The sequence below is a fragment of the Daldinia vernicosa genome (genome assembly GCF_022497035.1).
Source record: "Daldinia vernicosa strain CBS 139.73 unplaced genomic scaffold F5Y00scaffold_17, whole genome shotgun sequence".
NCBI lineage: Eukaryota > Fungi > Ascomycota > Sordariomycetes > Xylariales > Hypoxylaceae > Daldinia > Daldinia vernicosa.
In genome coordinates, this window is record NW_025953933.1 from 195,027 (window position 1) to 218,690 (window position 23,664).

The 23,664-nt window shown below is 46.5% G+C and overlaps 9 protein-coding genes across 9 annotated transcripts; 2 read left to right on the forward strand and 7 right to left on the reverse strand.

Moving 5' to 3' along the window:
- The first annotated feature begins 790 nt into the window (after positions 1 to 790).
- Positions 791 to 2,516, forward strand: F5Y00DRAFT_234175 (uncharacterized protein). Its single transcript, XM_048007400.1, has 4 exons — positions 791 to 976; positions 1,040 to 1,507; positions 1,591 to 1,605; positions 1,680 to 2,516. Exons 2-4 carry the CDS (start codon positions 1,280 to 1,282, stop codon positions 2,064 to 2,066), a joined length of 630 nt encoding a protein of 209 aa, XP_047865847.1. The 5' UTR covers positions 791 to 976; positions 1,040 to 1,279; the 3' UTR covers positions 2,067 to 2,516.
- Positions 2,517 to 2,698: 182 nt separating this feature from the next.
- F5Y00DRAFT_268694 (uncharacterized protein) lies at positions 2,699 to 3,180 on the reverse strand (the record flags this gene model as incomplete). The annotated part of the gene is made up of 1 exon (XM_048012306.1): positions 2,699 to 3,180. The coding sequence occupies exon 1, from the start codon at positions 3,152 to 3,154 to the stop codon at positions 2,699 to 2,701; it is 456 nt and encodes a 151-aa protein (XP_047865848.1). The 5' UTR covers positions 3,155 to 3,180.
- Positions 3,181 to 6,796: 3,616 nt separating this feature from the next.
- F5Y00DRAFT_45887 (Pkinase-domain-containing protein) lies at positions 6,797 to 9,490 on the reverse strand. Its single transcript, XM_048013687.1, has 4 exons — positions 8,690 to 9,490; positions 8,448 to 8,632; positions 8,001 to 8,397; positions 6,797 to 7,948 (listed from the first exon to the last, which is right to left on the reverse strand). Exons 1-4 carry the CDS (start codon positions 8,827 to 8,829, stop codon positions 7,027 to 7,029), a joined length of 1,644 nt encoding a protein of 547 aa, XP_047865849.1. The 5' UTR covers positions 8,830 to 9,490; the 3' UTR covers positions 6,797 to 7,026.
- A 77-nt stretch (positions 9,491 to 9,567) lies between these two features.
- F5Y00DRAFT_261027 (uncharacterized protein) lies at positions 9,568 to 9,844 on the forward strand (the record flags this gene model as incomplete). The annotated part of the gene is made up of 3 exons (XM_048011125.1): positions 9,568 to 9,654; positions 9,717 to 9,741; positions 9,804 to 9,844. The coding sequence occupies 3 exons, from the start codon at positions 9,568 to 9,570 to the stop codon at positions 9,842 to 9,844; spliced, it is 153 nt and encodes a 50-aa protein (XP_047865850.1).
- Positions 9,845 to 10,030: 186 nt separating this feature from the next.
- Positions 10,031 to 11,422, reverse strand: F5Y00DRAFT_261028 (S-adenosyl-L-methionine-dependent methyltransferase; the record flags this gene model as incomplete). The annotated part of the gene is made up of 6 exons (XM_048011126.1): positions 10,031 to 10,222; positions 10,304 to 10,398; positions 10,478 to 10,637; positions 10,707 to 10,911; positions 10,987 to 11,347; positions 11,413 to 11,422. 6 exons carry the CDS (start codon positions 11,420 to 11,422, stop codon positions 10,031 to 10,033), a joined length of 1,023 nt encoding a protein of 340 aa, XP_047865851.1.
- A 463-nt stretch (positions 11,423 to 11,885) lies between these two features.
- On the reverse strand, positions 11,886 to 13,817 carry F5Y00DRAFT_234181 (cysteine proteinase). The gene is given in 2 exon segments (XM_048007401.1): positions 11,886 to 11,923; positions 11,940 to 13,817. 1 exon segment carries the CDS (start codon positions 13,661 to 13,663, stop codon positions 12,056 to 12,058), a length of 1,608 nt encoding a protein of 535 aa, XP_047865852.1. The 5' UTR covers positions 13,664 to 13,817; the 3' UTR covers positions 11,886 to 11,923; positions 11,940 to 12,055.
- A 217-nt stretch (positions 13,818 to 14,034) lies between these two features.
- F5Y00DRAFT_45926 (nuclear protein DGCR14) lies at positions 14,035 to 15,815 on the reverse strand. The gene has a single exon (XM_048013688.1). It carries the CDS (start codon positions 15,482 to 15,484, stop codon positions 14,150 to 14,152), a length of 1,335 nt encoding a protein of 444 aa, XP_047865853.1. The 5' UTR covers positions 15,485 to 15,815; the 3' UTR covers positions 14,035 to 14,149.
- Positions 15,816 to 17,096: 1,281 nt separating this feature from the next.
- On the reverse strand, positions 17,097 to 18,744 carry F5Y00DRAFT_45929 (uncharacterized protein). Its single transcript, XM_048013689.1, has one exon. It carries the CDS (start codon positions 18,305 to 18,307, stop codon positions 17,228 to 17,230), a length of 1,080 nt encoding a protein of 359 aa, XP_047865854.1. The 5' UTR covers positions 18,308 to 18,744; the 3' UTR covers positions 17,097 to 17,227.
- Positions 18,745 to 22,115: 3,371 nt separating this feature from the next.
- Positions 22,116 to 23,663, reverse strand: F5Y00DRAFT_234187 (BtrG-like protein). The gene is made up of 5 exons (XM_048007402.1): positions 23,550 to 23,663; positions 23,161 to 23,324; positions 23,098 to 23,105; positions 22,926 to 23,038; positions 22,116 to 22,793 (listed from the first exon to the last, which is right to left on the reverse strand). Exons 2-5 carry the CDS (start codon positions 23,192 to 23,194, stop codon positions 22,409 to 22,411), a joined length of 540 nt encoding a protein of 179 aa, XP_047865855.1. The 5' UTR covers positions 23,195 to 23,324; positions 23,550 to 23,663; the 3' UTR covers positions 22,116 to 22,408.
- Between the last annotated feature and the right edge of the window lies 1 nt (position 23,664).

Here is a 23,664-nt window from a genome sequence, read left to right on the forward strand (position 1 = left end):
TAAACGTGGATCATGGCAAGCAAAAATTGGTCATGAGACCGTTTTCGCGATTTTTAAGAGGTAGTTGGAGTGATGAGACAAGGGAACAAGGGAAAAAGAAAAAAGCACGGGTAAACGATTGGGTAGTTGGGGGAAGATCTAAACGAGGAAGGACGAGGTTCAGGTCCAAGTTTAGGTTGTCTAGGTTGTTTAAGGTTGTCCTTCCATGATACTAACCGCGAATCCAATCGATCGATATCCCCTGCTCTTTCCTGCCGTTCCTCCCCTTGCCCGCCTTACTACGTAGTCCCGGGCAGTCAGCAAATAGGTGGTGCACGAACCATAAGCCAATTATCACCGCAAGGGTCCAAGTACCTAAGTGCGTAATCAGACTAGTCCAGGTACTTTAGGTATAATGTACCTAATTATACTCATGATTTCATCATTTCTACGTAGAAACTTATATATAATAATCTGACGACCTATAGACATGAGGTTTATTCAACTAAGAAGAAAACTACAAAAAGAAAAAGAATAGTTATTCGCATTAACATACTATATGCATTATTGTTTGTTTATATGAGACGATAAAAGAGACATTTTGATATATACATGCATCACGAATAAAGATGTCTATGTCCTCGTCGAGGTCAGTCAGCGGTGAGCAGCCCCAACGAGATATTAGAATTCTTAAGAGGTACGTACCGGATACAAATTACCTCGAGCCGATCGAACCCGCTTGGCTGCACGTGGGTAGGTACAGCATTCAATTACATAACAGCCTTGAGCCTCTCCAAATCTTTCTCGTGACCCTGAAGTTTCAAATACATTACTGGAAGCCACATGCAAGCTTCGATCGACTTGATCATCGATTGGAGCTAAGTTACAAACCTGTCTCGACTTTCTAAAACCCATCTTACAGAGGTACTTACACTAGGTACCTACCGACTTACCCCAATTCGGATCGGACAACGGCATTCAAGTATTGATGGTAATGGTACGCGTTTTGTGGTACCCAAGTAGATCATCTGAATCTGTACCTAACCTATGCGTTCCCAAGACCGGAAGTGTCACTACCGTCATACCTTATCCGACGACTACTCGGTCAAGAGAGCGAGATAACTGACATAATATACCGGAAAGAACAATTCCACAAACTACAACCTGCAAACTGCAAACTACCTTTTTCGCCGGTTGACTTTTGACTTCCAAGTTCTCCAGTTACATAGAAACAACACAAGAAAGATCATCGGTCACGCCGTGTCCAGGCTTATACGGGCCACGAGGCCAATCCGCGGCAATGGATTGGCTAAAGTTCCTGAAGCCCTTACAAACGTTTGGCACCTCATTTCTGTATCCCGCGCTCAAGCTTGTGCTGAAGCTGTGCTATATCGTCATGATACCTTTGTACTATCCAGCCTACTATCTCTTTACCCTGGTCGTGTTTCTCTTGTCTCCCGTCTGGTACATGCTTCACTCGATCTCGAGTACGACTGTAGCTGTTGTGGGTTTGATTGCTAAGCTCAAGGTATTCTCCTATAGCCTACTCTGCGATACCCTTCATAATTCGCCCGCGTAGATAGTCAGGCTCGGATGCTAATTGTAAGATAGTACCTCTATATTTACGTAAGGATATCCAATTACAATAGCATAATGCTCGGGAGCGCCGTTACTCGTACTAATCTTAATACCCAATGTAGCTCGCCTGCGCAGCTATTATAGGTATATGCGCCGGCTGCGTACTCTATGGGACGTCCAGCCTCGTCTTCGTTACGCTAGGTGTCGATGCGTCACAAGATCGAGATTCGGATTATCCTAGGAAGGGTAAACTCCCACTCTCATATGACGGCTATCAGGATTCTCATGAGCCAGACTCTGGTGCTCGTTCCGGGGACGGCTCTGGCAAGCTATCCACAACCAGTTCATCATCGAGTCGTATGAAGTCAAAGCAGCAAGCGAAAGAAGATGCGAACGAAATATTCGAAAGGCAGTTGAAGCTACTGAGGTCTTCTAAAAAGCCGAAGAGACAACGTAGAGGGTTACTTTTTCAGACGATTCACGAGGAGAGCAGTAGCGACTTTTCGTAATGACCTCGACGAGCCCCTGGGGCGGTACCTCCAGGCTATTCTGCACCCGAGTCGTACGTAATCGGCAAGTGTCAGACTCACACATTAACCTATAGTATACTACAGTATACAATCGCCGTTAACTAGACACAATAGTCCACGGGGGAGCTCATGGCTACTTACCTAACTACCTACCTACCTAGCTAAACTATTATTTCAGGCCAGGTCGCGGCTAAAAAGCCCGAGACTCAAAATATGATACTTCCAAACCCGTCAGGAGTCGGACAAAGCCCGCCTCTGTCAAGCTAGTAGCTATACTAGAGATATTGGAAGCTAGCATTATTTATACCTTTCATGACATCTCTATAGAAGATACCTACCCTCAACAAAATAAGCAGGTCTAGTTTGATGCCTGTATGTCAAATTATAATTATGTACTTATAGAATATAAACCAGTAATAAAGAACGCGCAAGCATTACTCATATAATTACCATGTATCATCAGTATTAGCAGCACCATGTAGATTGGAGCTTGCCACGTCCCATACCCCCAGGGAGGTTGCGAAGAGGAGCTCACGTTCCGTTCGCTCAGACGTTAAATAGAACAACAACAACAAGCATTACTCATAAACGCCAAGCACCTCCACCCAAATTTACGCTACCATCACAATCAAATATCCAACAATATACAACACCCCCAGCAAACCTGCCTGCGAAAGACGTCCCGCCGCGGCCGTAGTAGTCGGCGACGTAACAGCTCCACCACCCGTCTCCGTACTCTGAACAGGCTCCGTACTAACGACCGATCCCGATCCCGATCCCGACGTGGACGTCTGAGTCGCCTGTCCGTCCTGATTACTCGTACCCTGCGGTAAACCCGATACAGAACTGACCCTAAACGGAGCCGTCCACGTATAACTTGAACTAGGCACAGACGGGAAGGTGGTCGAGGCTACTACCACGGGCGCCTCGCACGCCAGCAGGCGCGGCACCGAATCCGTCTGGAACGGGGGCGATACGTCGAGCGTGTCTTCGCATAGGAGGGGATCTGGGATCTTCTGCGCGAGCGCGGACGCGGCGGTGAGGATTAAAGTTAGGTATTTTTTCATCTTTTTTTCGTTTTTGTTTTTGTGAGTTGTTGTGTTATTTATTTAGTAAGTCATAGGTATTATAACGACATTGGGTTAGTTACAAGTTATATATACCTATACATAGGTATATACCCCTGTACCTAACTTCGCATGTTTAGCCTATCAGGATCTTACCCCTTACCAGTCGGGCGACTAGGCTTCATGTCACCTTCTTATTGAATGATCTGGGTTATATAACATCGCGTCTGAATGGAGATACGTATCTTGTCAAACATAACAGGGCAGTGGAACAATAGCGCCGGTTACTGTTTGCATAATGCTAACAATTGCTTTCTGTCGTTAGTAAGGCTTGATATTCATAAAATGTGAAATTCCATTTCTACCTACCTTGACATCAGCCATTCCCATAGCCTCCGCAAGCATTTGGATATCCCCTGTCAACTTCACAATACCATACTCACGATCTTCTAACCAACCCCAAAGATTGTCCAGAGCTTTCCCCCTTGCCTTGCATTTTTCACTTTAGGCTTTTCAGGCCTTCTCGATTCGTTTTTGTCTTTCGAGTATAACAGCAATATCCATCTTAGCTGTGTGCTTTTCCGCATTAAGATCCTCGTCAAGCTCTTCGGTCTCTTCGCCGTCGCCCGGGGCTCTGAAGGTGGCTAGATCGCAATCGACAACTTCTTTGTTGTCAGAATATAATGCTTCGTCTTCGGCTTCGTCCATTTCGTCGTCGTTGTTGATTAGGGTAGGAGTGTCCGGGATAGGTAGGTACTTAAGAGCGTATCGTCCATCTATCACACAGCACAAGGTGACCAACCCGGGTCACAATATGTTCAGTCTCGAGATTCACATTCTCATCAGAAATCTCCATATCCACAGCCTCCAAACTCATGATAGTAAACAGGAGCTGCGGTCTCCTGCGGAGTATGACCATCACTCCAACTATCCAAGCTATTCAGATAAAGGCTCCGGATAGCAGATGATAGCGCTATACTCAGAATAAAGCTAATAATAAGTTGATTAGGTAAATACGAGCCATATATATAATAGAAAGACTGTACGATGCTGTAGAAAATTAGTGAGAAAAAGGCTGTATTGTCACGAGGTGGAATCGAGCAGCATGGAAACAACTTCGTTGTTCTGCAAGGAACTCTAACCTAACTACGAACGCCTGCGGCTATACATACTGAACATGTCCTTTACTCTAGATGTCTCATCTCGAATCCTCACAATTTACATCGTATGTCGCTTAGACCCCTGCTGCACCACGGGTCTAGCGTTTGATATTTAGGAACGAGGTGAAGCTACCGACTGTAAGGCTTTAAGGTGAGTAAGAAGTTGATTCAATTGAAGTTTATGAGAGAACGGAGTTCTCTTAGACTAATTTATGTAAGTTAAACTAAGTAATCTGTATAACCTAAGTATAAGTACAAGCTAAGCTATTTTATCAATTGCCCCTTGGCAAAAAAGATCGCAACGTCCTCGTTGCTCGATACTTAAAGTGTTGCTTGTCCTTATCTGGTGTATCTACGATGCTCATACCCTTTGCAAGGCGTTGTATATCACCTTTCCATTGCAGAATTCTGTAGTCGTCGAACCCCCCATGATCAACGGTCCGATGTTGATTATCGCCGTTCATCTTGAAGTATTCCATCGGAACTTCGGCTGGTATTATTTAAGTCATTTTATGTTGTGATAGTTGACGCCTAAGAGTTTCCAGTGTTGTAGCGTAGATGAGACTCGTCCAACGTCATCAGTTAGCAGCCTTACTAAGGGCATCTGTTGCTTGTCCTCGGCATTCGAGATGGGTGTTTTAGTATCTTTCCTGCCAGTTGGCGGGATTGGGGTGGGGTGTCGTATACTCTTCGTCCAGCTGTTTAGCATGTTGCCAACATGTTAGGGTTCTCTGCTTTGTTGGTGGTTGCATAACCCAGGCCAATCCCAACCCAACCAATGCCTCCGTGATCCCGCTTGCTTTTGTGACGTTCCCAAGTGGTCTTTTGCTTAGCTCTTGGGTGTATGTCCTTTGCACTTGACAAAGTTCGTCCAGGCTTTGGGTTAGGTTTGCGAGTGTCTTGATGAGGTTGTTGGTTTCTTGTTGCGTACCTACAGGACAGTTCGGAGGACTCGAGCGACTTCGAACAATCACCCCGCAATCTACCAACCCCGAACCTAGTACCCGTCGAATCCAAACTCATTCACCACGTCGAATACAGGCCTCCGGCTACACTACAGTTGTGCGAGTCTCCGTGCTGGTTGTCGTTGAGGTGGTGGGGTCGCTTGAGGTCTTGCCCTTGTTGTTGGATGCCATTAAGGTAGGTACCATATCAGCCACCGCGGACACTTGATACAACACCCTCTGACCAAGACCAAACCATGGCCAACGCCGGAACAAGTCTCCGGTATTGTGATACATAGTAGTCTTCTTGTTTCCAATAACCACTTCTAGTTGTCGTCTTTAATTTTACAATGGTACACTGGACTTCCCGTGCTCTCATGTATGTTCCTAATATCAGATTAGAACCAAGCTCACCAACCTATCCGCTCCCACTATGGTGAAGTTCATACCTTCATGTAAGCGAGTACACGGTACTTCGTGTTCTTTGCGTCGTCTGGCAACTTCTAACGATGGTCCTTATATTCTAAGGACTCTGGGGATGTATTCCCGAGGGTCTCTTGTATGATTTCTTGGTTTTGGGTCGGTGTCTATTTATGGTATAATAGAACTGCCTATTCAATTCAATGTCGTTAATATATTCGATTGAACGAGCTTTAAATGAAAGTGCATAAGAAGGCATAGGTAGCAGCTCGTAAAACCGAAGAGATAATCCCTAAAGCCAAAACTAGAGCGACGAGGTCTGATTGATTGGCGCTTAGTTTTAATTATTAGACAAATAGAGCTGTTATTGAGTAGCTTACGTGGGTTGTGTTGGAGAAAGTTGTAGTTGTTATTTTTCGGACTGAGTTCAGAAAGTTCGGAATGGTAATTTAAGATGTGGCTCGGAGCATTTAAGTTCTACAAGACGCTCTTTCCTTGTCTAGGGTATCTGTTTATTAGGAGGTACCTGTTAGAGTTGTAGCGTATCCCAAAGCACAAGGAAACCACGACTTACTCTCGAAGGCAAACCTTATAGATTAGGTAGCTGTACTTGCCTACTGTATGCTGCAACACCTCATGCTTTGGCAGGTGCGAGCCGATGGTATGAGTTGCCAAGCAACAGTAGACATACCAAAGATGAAGGAAGTACCTAACCTAATAGCACTCCACGATATTATGTCATACAACACAAAATATACGTACAGAGAAATGTAGTGGGATAGTTGAGCATGCTACAAATTAAACCGTCAACTCTATAGCAAAACAATTATCGAACAACTTCGTAAAATGATACTATGCTGCTCTATTAACTCCTCTAATTACAAGTAGCTATCAAAGCAATATCAATGAAAAGACGGGCTCTTTAGATATAGAACCACTTATCTTCATCCAGTGCCACTTGTTGATTCTGCAATATGTAGCAATCCCGAGGCAAACCTCCAAAATAGTTACCGCTCGGCTCGTATGACTGTCGCAAAGAATCAAAACCAACTCTTTAACTATCTGAACTGATATCTTCAAGCCCGGCGTGACAACGCTTTCTCACGCGCCTAAGCCCAAATCACTACGCATATAACGCGGAACGCCAAAAACAAAACCATGTACCACGGCCCTTCCGTTGGCTTGCTGCATACCCTGTCCGCAAATCCGACCATAAAATGAGTTAATAGAGACTAGGGGAAAAGGAATCGTTCTTAGTTTTGGGGAAAATCGACTTGTGGGGAAGAGGCGGCGGCGGCGGAGGTGGGGATGGGGCATTTGACCTTCTTCTCCGAGGCTCATCGCGATTCTATCGCCGATATACGTCTCGATCTCTGTCCCGGACGGGCGAGCGGCTGCGACTGCGTGTTTGGCTCGCACGGCTACGGTCGTCGTAGTCTCCTTCGCGACGGTCCCGGTCACGTCGTCTACCATCTCGATCCTCCCATCTTCGACGATCATCTCTCGGTGGCCGATCCTCTCTAAGTGGTCGATCCTCTCTAGGTGGTCGATCACCGTCACGGTAGTGAGGGATGTAGGTGTCAACATCCGGTCGATTAGCCCCACGATTTCTCGGCGCCCTATCCCTGAATGAGTCGTGATGCTCGGCGGGGTTATCCCATCCATTTCCTGGGTATTCAGGTGGAGGGGGGCGTGGCGGTAATCGATGATCCATGTGAGGTTGGTCCCGGGCCCAGGCAGGTCGACGGCCCTCTTCGCCGCCCCGATATCCGCCGTGATGTTTGGGGTATCGTCTATTACCATACCCACCACTATTACTAAATTCCGCATTGGGACCTCCAAATGCACCGACACCGACAGTGCCGCCCTGAGGGGCGGGCGGTAGAGCAGCTTTTCGATCATGGAATTTCCTACGGTCCAATTCGTGGCTGTCCTCAAAGGTGGGGAGGTCTTCTGGTTTTGCCGGGAAAGGAGAAGACTTGAAGTAGGGGTGTTCTAGCGCATCGATGGCATTAATACGACTTCGCCAGTCAAGTGTCAGGAGCTCTTTCAATAGGGAGATAGCGCTTGAACCGTGTTCGCGGAATCGCTGCGCCAATGATGCGGGTCGCGGTCGCGGATTGATAGCCTCAGCACCAGGTAGCTGTTTCCATCCTGGCATGGTCTGCTCCGTCGGAGTCCCAACTAGGTCAAAGATGATTTCGAGCTGGTGCGTATCGCTCTCGCCGGCTAGGATGGGCTTGCCGACCAACATCTCACCGAAGACACAACTAAGGAAATCGTCAGTATAACACGTGATAATAAGGTGTCTTTGATTCTTACCCAACACCCCACATGTCAATAGCAGTGGTGTATTTTTTAAGGTGTAACAAGAGCTCAGGAGGTCGGTACCATCGGGTGACTACAAGACTAGTGTACTCTCTCCGACCCTCGCCACCACCTTTTCCTTTTTCGGGGACTTGTCCCTCGTAATGTCTTGCAAGACCGAAGTCAGCAATCTGTAATATGCCTTTGTTACTAATAAGTAAGTTGGCGGCCTTCATATCTCGATGGAGAATCTTGCTGTCGTGTAGGTAACGGAGACCTTCGAGGAGCTGGAGGAGGTAGCATTTAATCTGCGGTACCGTGAATTGGACGGACGGGTTGTCGAGTAGGCCAGATAAATCGTGATCCATGTACGGCGTTACCATATACATGATCGGTCGTTTCCTCTTGTCGGCTTGAAGGAGTTAGTCTGGGAAACTATTGGGGAAAGAGGATTCAACCTACTCATCTTACTATGATGCTCCACGGCCATGTCCTCCAGGCGCAAGACATTCTTGTGCGACAACAACTTAAGAAGCTTGATTTCTCGAAGCGCTGTAATTGGGAATCCATCTTTCTCGTTGTGCATTATGATCTTCTTCAAAGCAACCAGCGCACCATTTTTTCGTGCTCTCGCCTTGTGAACTTCACTTGAGAGGGGTTAGCATCATTAGTAAAGCAGCAATAGGTTTAGAGAGAAGACTCACCCAAAAGTACCCTCTCCTAATTTGCCTAGGAGCTCGTAGTCGCTAATCCGAGAGCAGCCAACGAAACTATCCTTAGGTCGTTGATGCTGAATCGCAAAAGAACGAGGCGAAAGCGCCTCGCTACCATTATTGTGCGCCATGATCGAAGTCAAAGCTTCGTGTGTTGAGGATTGTATGATTCGCAGATTCGCAGATCGAGGAAACAGTGATTCGGATTGGAGATAAATGGTTAAGTTGATGGCGAAAGAACCGTTGGAATTGACCAGGTTAAGTATTCGTTTGCCACGTTAACATCGCAAACTAGTGACCAGCTAGGTCGCCAGGGATATGGCTAGATTAAGAAAGGACCGATATCATTATGCTTTATGAGAATTATGTTTTGTAAACGAAGGTTAGTTTAATGTATGTGGTTGAAGCTACTAGAACCTTAGCTTGTTTGTTCGCGTTCTTGTACAGGAAGGCGACGCCTCAAAAACGCCCCAAATCGGTTCCACTTTAGAAGGTACGCATGTACATACCTATGTACCTTGCAGTTAAACTGGGAAATGACGAATGCAGAATGCGTCTGTGCGGGATACACAGTTTAGCAGTTTAGCGGTTTAGCGTTTAGCGTACTAATCACCCAGCAAGTCGCGGGGAATATTCGGTTCCAAAGGCTTACCTTAACGTCTAACTTAAGCTCTTCGAGAATCGGTATGCAACTAAAGTTACGGCATCTAGCTATTTTCTATTAACCTCACCATACCAACTTCTTACCATTGTGAGCCCACACCAATCCCTATTGAAAAAGACGTACGGCCCCCCCCCCTCAGCAAAATGACGCATTACCTCTATTCCCAACACAATTAACAATCTCTAGATTCGAGACACGAGACACCATGGCTGGCCCCGGTCCGATTAGGCCTCACGTCCCCGGCATCTACAGATACACTGCTACCGCTCTCGGCGCTAGCATGTGGTTCTTCGTAAGGCTCTCTTACCTATTTTTGCAGGGAGAATCATATGCGCTAACTTCCCTAACTAATAGTTGATGTGGCGCGCGAGGAAAGACGGTAATTGATCCCGCATTCGCATTCGAATAATACCTACAGAGTTGTTACTTACACGAACCTAGGCCCCGTCCTACTAGGCTGGAAGCACCCGTGGGACCACTAGGCTGGTAATTCTACGAAGGCGATATAGAACCGCGCAGAGGACAAATACTATGACTGGGGAGGGGTTGAAGACGAAGGTACAGGCACACAACGGTCACCAGTCATCAGGAGGCCCAGTTCAATATAAGAGAAGAATCAGACAATCAGTTTATACAGTGTACCACATACTGCGGTGTTGCTATCACGATTATTTCGGCTTCTCGAACAGATAATGGGCCACTCCCCAGGTATCCCCACCCTCATACGCGAATAATTCCGAACAAGCCATGTAAAAGATCTGCCACCTGTTGTACCACGTGTTCGCCTCGTCCTCTCCGTACGTCTCTTCCAAGTGCGGCCATATCTTCTTCTTGTTCGCGATCGTGTTGGAAAGCCAATGCTTCGCCCGGGTTAGTACGCATGCTTAAACTTAAAAGCTCCTTACGAACCATTAAAAGTGAAGCCTAGGGGGCATGCTTACCTCACACGTCTTGGAGTAATTATTTCCATTGACCCACCATTGCTTCTCAACGTGAAGGTCTTTCTGGAAATACAGCAGTAGATCCGCCGATGGCACTATTCGAAAACAACCAAGTCAGTAAGACTATCTTCTAGGCTATATAGGGGTCAAGTATAGTCTCAGTCAAGTACATACTAGTCCCGCCGGTGAAAAAATACGTGGTCATCCAGCCCTCTTCATAATCATAAGGGGTGTTCTTATGCGCGAAAATATGCACAAACAACTTCCCCCCCGGCTTCAACGCCCTCGATATCTTAGCCATAAGCTGCTCGTAATTCTTCATATGCTCGAAAAGCTTGTAATAATGTTAGCACCCCCTACTATATAATAAAAATGCAGTGCTAGTGATAGCAAAGTCAGATACCTCTATCGAAACCACCCGGTCGAAACTCTGCTTCTTGAACTCGTAGTCCACCACGTCCCCCGTGATAACCGTCAGGTTCGTGAGGCTCTTTTCCTTAGCCTTGGCGTCGATGTACTCCTTCTGCGTTCGCGAGTTCGAAAACGCCGTGATCTTGGATTTGGGGAACATCTCGGCGAAATATAACGCGCCGGAGCCCCAGCCGCATCTATATTTTATACGGGTTCCCGTCAGTATGTATGTATTAGCGTTCTTTAACGCTGGTTCGTAGAACTCCGCCTACCCTAAGTCCAGGATACTCATGCCGTCCCGGAGCTCCGCCCTCGCAGCATACAGCTCCAACATAGCCATCTCGGCCTGAGCGAGGGTCTCGCCGCCCTTGGGGTACAGGCTGCAGGAATACTTCATACGAGGGCCTAGCATGCCGGCTAGGACGCCTGTACCTACTTCGTAGTGTTGCGTGTTGGCGGTGGCGGTCTCGATGGCGATGGGCCGTGTACGCAGCAGCTCGATGTACTTCATCTTGCGCTCGTAATCGGCTGCCAGAGTCGACGACTTGATCTCCTCGAGCCGCTGCGCCAGCTGCCGCCGGATACCAACCCGGATCACGGGGTGCGGCAAGTAGCCGCGATCGAGGAGCCAGTCTATATATAGTATTACTTAACTATGTCACCTTAGTTCTATATAAAGGGGAAAAGGGGGTATTTACCGATATTCATCGTGTATATTCCGAAGCCTTTCTTATACAAATATATCTGGATTCAAGGCACCTAACACAGCCAACAGTCGAAATTTCTTGGTTCTGAGATCTAAAGTAGTTAAGGTAATTAATTATGTGGCAGTGGGAAGTTTCACCGTCTCTTACACCATTTGCATGAACGCATCCGCATCCGCCCCTTTTGTGAAACAGTGACATATATACATGTAACTAGGTCGAAAGTGGGTCTAAGTAAGAGAAGTCCATTGATCATCACTTATAAAAAGCAAAATACATGTATATATCCAAGAAAACTTAATACTCTTAAGGTAGCATGCATGATTAACCCCGCTCAAAGTTATAGTGTTATTGTTATTCAACTATCTCAACCCTGTACGTATTGAAACAATAACTAATGGGAATTGCCAAAGACTTAATTGTACCAATCCAAGATAACGACTAAACCTTCAACTCAGTACCCAGAGGTGAAAAAGAATGACTACTAATAGCTTCACCGAGTGGAGTAATCACCGAGTGGAGTAATCACCGAGTGGAGTAATACCGACAACGGAAGAGCAAATAATTATTTTAATTATATTTATTGTTGTGTTTTCGCCCATCTAAATATAATACCCTATATTATTATAATCATCCCTCACGTTTTCCGTTTGCCCTTCGGATCTCGCCGCCTTTCCCATATCTGCAGATACGACTCTCCAAGGTACAACAGTTCCTTCTGAGTCTTCTCCACGAAGAGATCCTGACACACCACCCATTCGTCTCGTCCTTTATCTTTAAGTTGGACCTTCCACGTCTTCCGTTCCTCTCCCGAGTCGGCTACGTCCTCTTTTGCCCTAACAGCCTCGTGCGTGACGTTCGCCACTAGATCGTACCAGATCGGCTCTCCTGGTGGATGATCCGCCGGGCTTGGTTCTACGTAGGGCGATACATCGAGACCGACACGTGCGTCGAACGTAACGATCGTCGGGTTCCGCTCCGACACGAATTTATTCGTAGAGAAGCGTTTAATGTGAAAGGTAAGGTATGGTGGTAACGGGTGCATAAGTCGGTATCTTTTCCTCTGCGCCAAATGCTCTTGTGCCTTCATGCCGTCATATTTGGTCAGGATGGTCGTTAAGGGGACTTGAGGGATGATATTGCGCTCTAGCTCGTCTTGGAATAGAGGCGCAGGGGGTAGATCGAGCGTCAAGAGCAAGAACCGATTAATATCTGTCTTCACTTCTGCTGCCTCCTCGAACCGCAAGCGATCGCCGGCATCTGCCTTAGCTGTGATAGCTTGCGATTCAACTTTGAGTTTACCCTGGAATATTCGTTGTATAATACTACTTCCTGGCTTCGTCTTGCTTCCGCCTAATCCTAGGTGCAAATTGTTAAGAAACCATGACAAGAATTCAACAGGGTCGGATTGATTTGTTAAGGTGAACTTCTTGTTGGATCTCAGCGAGATCTCCTGCAAAAGTTCGTGGGGTGATACGTGGTTCTTGAAGGCTCGCGGGTTCCAGATCTTTCTGAATAGGATGCCGCAGCGCTTCACGAGCTCTATGCGCGACGACAGATCTTCTAGTAGGAAATAGTTCCGTAGGGGCGAAACGTGAGATAGCGCCTGAACTACGACATTGAGATAGTCGTTCTCCTTGATATTGTTCATACCCACAAAGCCAGGTGTATACTCTTTTCCATCTAATGTCCACGCGGTCCGAGCCTTGCGATCCAGCTCCATTACTTCTTGTCTCGTGTATCTCGGATCGGATACGTATTTTATATCGTCCAAGGATTTGCTCTTCACTTCGTAGCCTTCTGGTAACACGTAGACTTTCTGGGTCTCCATGTTGATAAATACGTGATGTCCGACTTCGAGAGAGTGAAAATACGCATGCGACTTTGGACCTCGGCCCTGGAAGTATTTCCCGCAGACCAGACATGCATAGACATTTATGTTGGACAGGCTGATGGAACATAGCTTCTCGAAGTCAAAGTCGAGCACGTTGCGATCGATCGTATCCAGATATAGGTCGTCGTACCCTGCTGTAGGCGCAGACTGTCGTATCGGCGCCTTTGAAGGCTCATCTTCGAATTCATCATCGTCGGCCTCTCCGGTCATAGGGGTGTCGTCGAGTCTCTCGTTTGAAGCCAACGCGCCATCGCCATTTAATTCTAGGCCATCATCAAACCGCGACCGTTTCGATGCAGGCGAACCAACATCAAGCTCCTCCAAAGCCTCGGAGGCCTGTCTTTTAGGCATCTTTCGGGGACGGCGCTGGTGGAAGTAAATTGTAGATTGGAGAAAGAATCAATGTTTGGCCGAATGCAGGGCTGAAAGATTGTGAGATATGCAAGTCGCGACTTTGAAGCTATCAAAGCTCTTTTTCAATTGATGGGAACATTTAAGGCTGGACCGGTACGTACCTACTGCACCTATGTATTAGCGCCCCTCTAAATACCGTTGAAAAGGACCACTTAAAGCCAACATTGGATCATGCAATGAACGTAAGTGATAACATTCACATAAAAGCTACAAGCTATAAGTGCAGTCTTCAATTATATTAAACACCAAATACGTACGTACAATGTTATTCATTTCCATTCAAAAAGGAATTCAAGATCAAACTGGATGTTTTTAATATTGATAACTAACATATAGTTAACCTAGTCTATTATGTATAATGCGTATTATTCTCTATTTGGGGTATCATAATTCTATCATAATTCGTGTTTACTCGTATGTGCGCTATTTCAGCACCTGCTTCAACTTGGAGCTTCTTCCTCTCATTGGAGTCCCTTGGCCTCCAAAAGGCGTTCGAGGGGTAGCACCACTACTTCCTCCAATCTGACTCCAGAGCCGTTGCGCTGCCGGCGTCAACCCACCCGTGACACGAGGACTGCTTGGGAATTTCGGAACAGGTGTCTTCTCAACTTTCCCAGTCAAGCCGATCTTGGAAGACGTTCTCTTGGACTGTGAGATCCGGTCGACCATACGATGGTGAAGGGCCTCTCGTTTGCTCTGCTCCTTGATGATAAAGGGATTTGGTGTTGAATCGCCGGGACCAAGATCGATCTTCGGTGCCACGGGCGGTTCGTATTCTGGCTCTTCGTCGTCCACAAATGCATACCCGTTCACCCTCGGTGTTTCGCTTCCCACAGTAGTCGAGTCTAGCTCGCTCATTCCTCGTCTTCCCGCAATAGCGTCTCGGATCGCGGAGAGCGATGGAGAAGATGGTACCGATTCGTCGTCGCTAACTTTCAACCCTGGCAATCTGGTATTCTCGTAGTTGACACCCTTCGGGGCGGCTCGAGATTCGGTCTCTGCTCGTTGTACCCTAGTCTCCATGGAATCCTCTACACTCTCAGGGATAAACATCAACGAATTATTCGGCAACGACTTCCACGTATCCGGCTGCGCAGGTCTTTCCTCTCGATCCTTGATAGCTAAACGATCCCTCTTGAACCCATCGTCCGTCAAACTCCGCGACTCGGCTAATTTTGCTTCGATTTGTTTTTGTTTCAGCTGCATCTTAGAAGGCAGCTTGTTTCCCGTCCATAGCCACGCATACTTTTCGGCCTTCTTTGAGTTTTGCTTATCGAGGAGTTTGTAAAAGCTCTCGTTATCCTCACTCGTATATTTGGCCTGGAAGGCTCCTAGACTCATATTCGTATCGATATCGTCCTTCCCCTTCAAGCTAGACACAGTAGATTCTGAAGCCACCGATACCGGCGTATCACCTACAAAGCTTCTAGGAGTTTGCGCGCCCGGGGCCAATGATGTTCCTCTTCTCGTATTGCGACGTCCCGGAGTCATGACTTGCTGAAGACGTCGGCTTGCGCTTGAGATCCATGCTGCATCCTTAGACTCTATTGCATCTAAGTACTCCTGTTGTGTTTCGCTCTCTAAGAGCCCAGGAAAGAAGTCCCGGGCGATAATTTGCGATAGCGCATCGGTGTAGCTATCCTCGTCGATAACTTTCTTTGGTCTCTTGATCCGCTTCGGGGGTGGCGGAGGGGGCATCAACTCCAGGTCATTTCTTTTTCGGACGAGCGCTGTGGAAGCGCTCGCGCTATTTTCCATGGTCGTCTGGTGCTGGTCGATTATTGGGAAGTGATCTTTCGTGATGAAAAGGTTGTTGAAATAAGTAATGGAGTATGACAAAGAAGCCAAACAAGGCGATGTTAACGAATCCTTTGGTATTCGCGATCAGCTGAGCTTATCGATATGCATGTAGCCCCACAGGCCGCCTTACAAGGTACATAGGCTAAGTACCCAGGGTGCCAGGTGCGTATATACGTCACACTAGAAATTGACCCTCGTAGGAGGTATTTTATAGTTGAGCCTCGGAACGTAAAGCAACCTATTCTAGATGGTCTTCATACGTTAGTCTTTATTTTGACATTTACCTAAATTTCAAATCATTCTAAGTGACCATTGGCGTAAACAATCTTACATATCCATAATTTCTACTTTTACCTGATCAGAATTTAAAGCTGAGGTCAAGACACATTAGATTTGAACTATCTAAGTCAAAACATCGTGCCGGGAACTAATATTGCTAGTAACTTTGAAGCTGACCTTTTTTCCCCTCAACAGGTAGCCAACTAATTTAACCCTCGTAAATACTCGGTTTCTGACACTTAACCGCCTCAACTCGTTGGTAAATACCAGTGATACTGGCTAAAAAGGGATCCATTACGTTACACAGTTGGTATACTATGCCATTAACATGAGGGTTTAGAAATATATCAGGGGGGACCTTCATTCAGTCTAACTAGGGAGTCCCTAGCCGCTTAGAAATGAACTGATATTAATCAACATTTCTTGGGAAATATTTCCGGCTAGATACCCAGCTTTACACTGACACTATTTTACTTGACGAGATTAAACGATGACCTAATATCAAAGTCATGAATAGAATAGACTTTGCCTCTGCCACTGCGTAGATAAAAAAAGAAAAATTACTGACACAAATAGCATGTGATGTCGAGAGTTCCTTGTTGTGTCTGGGCGGTCTTTATAGCTACCACATACACAACCACTGGTCCTTTGTTCTAAAGGGGCTGGCTTTATTCGTGACTACAAGACCCACGAGCCGGAAATCTTGAACTCAACATTACTACCTTCTTATACATAATCTACCATGACGCATGCCCATAAATCGAAAACATCAGATAATAAGGGATTGTCACTGCGTCGTTACAGGTATATTGAATTATACATTGCTTCGGTCTACGGAAAGACGGACAATCCTAGGGGCTTTGTGAGTACAGGGTCACAAGAGTAAGAAGTTTACATTAATGCCTTACCGTACGGAAAATACAAGATAGATTGACGCAATATTTAGGCAGCCTAATAATTCTATGGTTAGAGAGCTTCCACTATCTAAAGCCTAAGAAATCGAGAATCACGGTCAAGTATGTCAAAGCTCGCAGTCACACACTCAAGTACGGTTCAAATATATATGGATCATCGCCTGTATTGATTTTTTATACGGCAAAAACGTGGTACCTATGTACAGAGAAATAGCTAATGTTACATCGAAAAGTCTAAAATGCTAAAATAGGGGTCGTGAAGAAGAAGAATGTGCATGCACCATGATGGAAGAAGATGAAGTGAAAAAAAGTTATGCAGCCCGCTCCCTAATCGTGATAGCCCCCAATATTGAATACAACCCCCGAGATAGAGAGAAAAAGTTTTTGTTGTTGTATCCAGTCATAACAACCCGTCGTTAGATTCCCTGGAGAGAAATAGAAGGAATCCGGACCGTCATCATGACACCGTGAGACCGCTCAAGAAAGTATGCCGATGATGAGAGAAAATTTACGCGCGGAAAGAGCGGCCGGAGCGCTTGCGGCCGGAGGCGGCGATGCTGAGGGTGGTACCCTGGCCACCAGTGCACACGGTGCCAGCAGCCATGGGCATGCTGACAGACCAGGTGCCGGAAGCGCACTGCTGGTAGCTGGAGCCCATGCAGTTGAAGGTACCCTCGGGGCTGCAAGCACCAGACTGAGCAGAGCCAGAGCCACCAGCGGGAGCGGCAGGGGCAGCTGGAGCAGCGGGAGTGGAGGAAGCGGCAGGAGCTTGAGTAGGGGTAGGGGTAGGGGTGGAAGGCTGAGTGATGAAAGCACCACCGCTAGAGGGAGCAGGGTCGGCCGGAGCAGAGGACGGGGTAGCAGAAGTAGCGGGGGCAGCAGGGGCGCTGTCACCGTCAGTGCAGCCACCAGTACCGCAAGTGGCGATGGAGCCAGCAACGGTGTTGTCCTCGACGGAGTCGCCGGGGTTCTCGAACTTGTAGTCCTTACCCTCGAGGGTGCTGGGCTTGCCCATGATGTTCAAGACAAGCATATCAGGGAGCTTGTCGAAGTTGGCCTTGTCACCGCCCTCACCAGTGAGCTCGAGAGCACCGCAGTTCATGTAGAATTCACGGTTGCCGATCTTGTTGAGCCAAGACCAGGCAATGGTAGCCTTTCCGGCGGGGATGTTGGAGGGAATGGTGTAGTCGTAGGTGTAGGGGTCAGTGAAGTCAGCGCTGTCGGCAGGGAGGTTACCGGGAGTGTCACGGGCAGGGCAGCCACCCTCGATAGAGTGGATGACCTTCCAGACACTGTCCTTGGTTGGGTTCTCATCGTAGGTGATGGAGACCTGGCAAGAGCCACCACCGTGGACGGCTGAGCCCTTGAAGGCAAGCTTCTGCTGGGAGCCGAGGGCGTAGCTGTTCACTTCGCCGCCGGAAGCGGAGTAGCTGCCGGAGAACTTGCAAGGGAAGTTGCTTCCATCAGCCTCAAGAGGGCCGTTGCTGAGAGCGGTAGGGTTGAAGGGAGCGGGGCTGGTCATGACCATGTGGGCATTGACACCGGCAAAGAGACCGGCGATGGCGGCAATCTTCTTAGAGTAAGACATTTTGACTGTTTGATGAAACTGTGAAATCTGGATCCTGCAGATTTAGTGAAGTAGAAAATCGATCCGGTCGTTGACTGAAGAGTCTGAAAGTTGCTTGAACTAAATGCCTATAAATTAGCTTTCAGATCATGGGTAAATAATAATTGCCTTGATCCCTTTGACTGGGGTTATACAAAGACGTTGTTGTTGCGAAAAGAAGAGATAATTATCGAATAGCTCTTTCGAGTCGAGACGAGTAGCTCGTAGTCGAACAATGCATTTATAGTGCCAGAGAAAGGAGAAAAGCGTGTGATAAATTGGTTAACTAGTTACTGACCTTGTTGGTACTTTGTTCGACTAAGGGAACAAAGGTAAAATCAGTGACGATGGTTGATGGTTGAGAGAGTGAGATCGATCAAGATAATTCTTCGCGAGTAAAACTCAAAGGAAGGTAATGCTCCAGGCGATTGGAAACGAAGATGTTTTGAAAATGAAGGAAAGACTGAAAAGGTATCAAATTGCTGCCGCTGGCGTGATGATGAGGGAAGAAACAAAACAATCGACCTGGGCGATTTGAAGAGATTCTTATAGTCTTGAAGGATGGGCAAAAGAATGGAAGGCGGCAAGTGAGTGTGTGTACCTAATGCACGATGATGGCGGAGGGGAAAAAAAAAGAACGAATGGAGTAAGTTAGTGAGTTGGTGTATGTAAAATGCAGGAACAAAAAGGCAGGAGGAAAATGATTGGATCTAGGAGGAATCGAGTAGAACATGACTAACATGGGTTAAACATGGTCTGCATGGTCTGCATGGTCTAAGGTCTCTACAATGGTTCATTCTCCCCTATCCACTTGCCATTATCACACTTATTCCTTACTGTCCTTACTACATGCCCTGCTACCTTAGGATGAGATCCACTCGGGGCGCAGACTTAAGAGTAGATCGACAACCCCACGACTCAGGGCACTGATGGGACGTACCTAGCCAGTAAAACTCAGCCATACATTGTCGTGGGTTTCGAAGCGTGGTGTTGAAGATGGGCAAGCAGGGGTGGGTACGGAGGGCTAGATGACAGGGGATACAAACGGGGATAAGGTCTTGGGAAGCAGCGATTGGCCCCAGTAAAAGACCCTAGTAACACTAACTACTGGCAGACGGCTCTTTTCACTTGTTTCGTCTTGGCTTAAACTGTGACCAAACATTGCTCTGAGTGGACAGAATAAGGGCACCTTAAAAAAATCGCGTTTATAATTTTTTTTTCTTTTGCTCTTGCCGAGTCATGGTTTATTTGTTATCGTTAATTCAGATATGAGGTCATTGTTGTTCACATTTATTGTACATATGACTAGAAAATGTTTGACTTTGCAAACGAACTTGAACCGTGTCCCGTTTGCCCTCTCATTACCCCAGGCAATGGTAAGTCAGCTGCAGTCCAAACTGCAACGACACCCGCCGCATACGCGCTTACATTTGAATATCAATACGTTGGTAACATTGTTCCGGAAGAATTAATTCCAAAAAATTGAAGTTTTAGTTTTAGTCTTTTCACGCCGTACGTAGGCAGCAAATTAGGAATGAAAATAGAATGCGAGTCAGGAATTTATGACGGCGCAGACCTCGACTCTCCATAAGTTTCAAAATATTAGAATACCATTTTGCTTCAATGAGGAAGGTTTTTCCAAGGTCTGTCAGGCTGCATGTCGTGCAGCCAATCAAATCACCTAGTTACCAAATCTACTTGCCCGATTCGGATAACTTGGCAGCCAATTGGTAGCGTGGCGCAACACAAGACCCTTTGCCCTTACCTTTACCCTTACACTTGGGACTTGATCCTTTCTGCGTGGAACTCTTCTAGCACTTGAATACGAGGAGGCAAAAATCATTACTTCAGTTACATACGTACCTACTTACGAGCGGAAAAGTCGGCTGCGATCTTCAGGAGATATTTACGATCAAAATTTTCAGGGGGAAGGCGAATGGCTTTCCAAGTTACGCATGAGTCGTGATAGGCAAGGGGAATTAGGGGAATTTTTGACCTTGAGTCGTATGTCAAAGATCTTCTAGCCTCTAGAATTCCAGCTGGGTCGCGCCGAGAGATCCAGGCACTGGCCACTCATAGCTCAGGAACAGGGGCTAAGCCGATCCCCTGGAGAACTTATGGAGAACTTTTAAGCCTGTAATGGTTCCCTCCCCTGCGCCTAGGCATTTTAGCGAGAGGTTAAACCCCCGCCCCCGCCAGGCTGATTGAAAAGGTGAAACTGCACTAGTTTCAACCGGCGCTGAACTCTTCAAGGAGGGTTGCAATGTGAGACTTGAGACTCCTAATTGCCTATGGTTTTCCGATGATTTTGCGCGTACCTTAACTCGCATGGCAGATCGCACCATGCCGCTTGCAACCCTTCCCCTACGGATAGCCAATAGTGTTATTGCTATATACACCTAGGTATATACCTAGGTGTGTCGTCTAAAGTCACGACCACAAAATCAGCCTTATCAATTCGATACTAGCCACTACAGCTGTCTTCTACCATTGAGATTTCTTACGTTCTGCGCTAACTACGCCACATGCTCCACGTCTCCGCTTGTTGTTGCCTTCCTATCTCAAGCGTGCTCCGGCCGCATTTAGCGAGCCACCGGCCCAATCGACCGGAAGAAGGCGCCTCGGCTTGCCAGTACATATTCTGTAGTCATTGCCGGTATCCCGTTTTAACTGTCAGCTAGGAGATGACTAGGCTGCCTCCTTACGGAGCGTTATCTCCAATTATATCTACCTAATGCTAATGGCTTACCGCATGCGAGCTGCAGACTGACGCCAACTCAGCATTTCTGAACAAGACCATCCCGCCATTCCGCCCGCCTTTTTGTTTTTATTATGATGATTCTGTCTTTAAAGCGATCCTTTGTATTGTGTTTTTCATGAACACCTTACCTAGAGGCGCAAGGCTGTGCTTCCATGGCTTGATAAATACTTTCACTCTAAAAGCACTTTACATAATAGTAGTAGCGGAGTGGATAACAATAAGTTAATAGTAGAATAGTAGTTCATGCAATACTGAAGGGGAGAAATTAAGCATCTCGAGCTGCCTATTTGGGATCCTGGGGGATAAAAATAGAGGGGAAAATTCTAGGGTGTAATCTTGACGAATTTCTTGGCATCAAAATAAGGTATGTACGCCATATCTCATCGGATAACTGTGGAGATGAGATGCAAGGGCATTGCCGTTGGATGCTCGGTTGGTTCGGTGATGCCTGTTCTGTTGGTGGTAATAAACACGATACAGACCAGACCTTCGAGAAGTGTATTACGTGCCGCTTGTTCCCGTCAGCTGTTGTGCTGAAGGAACTGGTCTCAACAGGTTGAAACTAGTTTCATGTTCAATATATTAAGACGAGTTGCTGCGATCTAGTTAACAATTAAATGAGACGGTCAGAAATAGCAGTTAGATAAATCTTAGAATCTCCTTGGTAGTTCCAAGTTTATTGACGATTGGCCGCCTCAAACACAGCTATGATATGCATGAGGCTCCTCAGCTTTGCTCAGCCGAATTTCGTTTCAAAAAAGACCATACCATAGGTATAACACTATCCGAAATGTACATTAGCGTGATATGCACCATTCTATTTTTTGATTAACGCACTGATTTAGCCACGAGAGAACCACAACCAAACCAACCTTCCTCATGGGTCTATGCTAAGCAAATATGAGCTGCATCATTACCATGCCTATCTAGTATACTATGTACTACTGCAAATAGTTCTCCATCCTGGAATATCGAGAATATCAATTGACCGTCCCCACTCTGGTGCCAACGTATAATTGTGTAAGCTGCTAATTTCGCAAGGCTTACCTTACTTACAACAAGGCCTAGGCAAAGCTGAGAGATTGCGAATCTCCACAGCTAAGTTATTTCAAGACAAGAAGAGCCGAATTAGTAACGTTGCATATCTATTAGACGAACAATAGTCTAGCGAAAAAAAAGACATTATGAAGGCATTGCCACATTGGCACTCATGCATTCTGACGGTAATCTTGACTCGACCGCCGTTCTTCCTTGTTGTTCTCTTCGGAATCAAAATAGGAGGTCAGCGATGAGCTTTGCAATGCTTGGAGTTCCGTTGACCTTCAAACAGCAGCTGCCTTTTCATCATCTTTGACGTCTTGAGGAGCGAAATGGTCACTCTCTTCGAAGCCATAATCTTCTCGCGTCCAGTTCTTCATCTTCTGCGTCCGGAACTCCTCAAAGTCCCACTCACGATCTTCCAGTTGTTTAGGATCCTTGAAGACGTATACTTCGCAATCGACCTCCTCGCCTTCGACGTTACCCTGTCCTTTGTCGTCGCCGACTTTCGAAAGTAAGCGGGCCTTCACCGTTTTGCGATCATATTCGCTCCCCTCGAAAGCATCGAGATGGAATATGTTGGCGTCTGTTAGGCCTGTCACGTACATGCCTCTGACCTCATGATTTGGGTCCGGTGTAATTCCCGGATAGTCTGCGAATTGGACCCGACTATGAAGGTTAAGTAAGTGTTAGCCATATACTGTCGATAATCGGTTGAAGCTGTCACATTATATAACAGTATTCTCGTTCGGGCGACTCGAGGCCTTGATGTCTAAAATGATGCCCTGATTATCAACTTACCGCCGGCAATAACCATGTAATATAGCTGGCTTGAAATCGTGAAGGCTTTTTAAGAGCGCCACGTTTTCCGTGGAGGACCTATAACAGACCGTGAAGAAGACTTCAGCGGCCATCTGAAGAGTCGTGAGCAAACGGACGATTTTTAGATACCCTTGAGGGAAGAGGGTCTCACCAACGTGCCTAGCAATTGTTAATACTAGCGTTATAGCAGATAGAGGTCATATATGAAACTCGCCATAGAAGAACGCTGCGTGCGTGCGATCCGACATTGCTGCTTAATATTTGGGCATACGAGTCGCTTTTTTTGTTCACTCTCGTCGAGTACCTAACCTTATGGTATAGGGAGCACTGATGATGCAAAACTTGGGACGACGCGCGTAAGATATAGGGGCACCTGTGCTGAGTTTAAGTTAAAAACCGAAACTATTAAAGTGAGTAGTTAAACCCTCGGTTTTCTATAAGAACAGCTCGAACACATGTACCTAATGATTTATGCGGGGGTATCGAGAGACCCCGATATACGGTGCCTAGGACTTATCTCTAAAGAGAGACCCGTATCTCTCTACGGATTCGAGAATTCAAATAGGCTAAAACCTTTACTAAAATTATTTACTTATTACTTACTTCCGTGGGATTATTGTTTAAGACATAGGTATCGGGATGCATCCAATGGTTTAATGTCTTGGAGGCCGAAGCAAGCTAAAGGCTACTCCAAAGTCTCAATGAAGATAAGTGAAGA

What these genes read in the sequence shown, in the direction of transcription:
- F5Y00DRAFT_234187 (XM_048007402.1), bottom strand. Translation starts at nt 23,194, where the DNA reads ATGTCGGATCGCACGCACGCAGCGTTCTTCTATG. An exon ending in TTACATGGTTATTGCCGGCG is followed by an intron (nt 22,794 to 22,925) that starts GTAAGTTGATAA and finishes TAACCTTCATAG; the next exon opens with TCGGGTCCAATTCGCAGACT.
- F5Y00DRAFT_234181 (XM_048007401.1), bottom strand. Translation starts at nt 13,663, where the DNA reads ATGCCTAAAAGACAGGCCTCCGAGGCTTTGGAGGAGCTTGATGTTGGT.
- F5Y00DRAFT_234175 (XM_048007400.1), top strand. Translation starts at nt 1,280, where the DNA reads ATGGATTGGCTAAAGTTCCTGAAGCCCTTACAAACGTTTGGCACCTCA.
- F5Y00DRAFT_45929 (XM_048013689.1), bottom strand. Translation starts at nt 18,307, where the DNA reads ATGTCTTACTCTAAGAAGATTGCCGCCATCGCCGGTCTCTTTGCCGGT.
- F5Y00DRAFT_45887 (XM_048013687.1), bottom strand. Translation starts at nt 8,829, where the DNA reads ATGGCGCACAATAATGGTAGCGAGGCGCTTTCGCCTCGTTCTTTTGCG. An exon ending in TTAGGAGAGGGTACTTTTGG is followed by an intron (nt 8,633 to 8,689) that starts GTGAGTCTTCTC and finishes ACCCCTCTCAAG; the next exon opens with TGAAGTTCACAAGGCGAGAG. An exon ending in ATTGACATGTGGGGTGTTGG is followed by an intron (nt 7,949 to 8,000) that starts GTAAGAATCAAA and finishes CGATTTCCTTAG; the next exon opens with TTGTGTCTTCGGTGAGATGT.
- F5Y00DRAFT_45926 (XM_048013688.1), bottom strand. Translation starts at nt 15,484, where the DNA reads ATGGAAAATAGCGCGAGCGCTTCCACAGCGCTCGTCCGAAAAAGAAAT.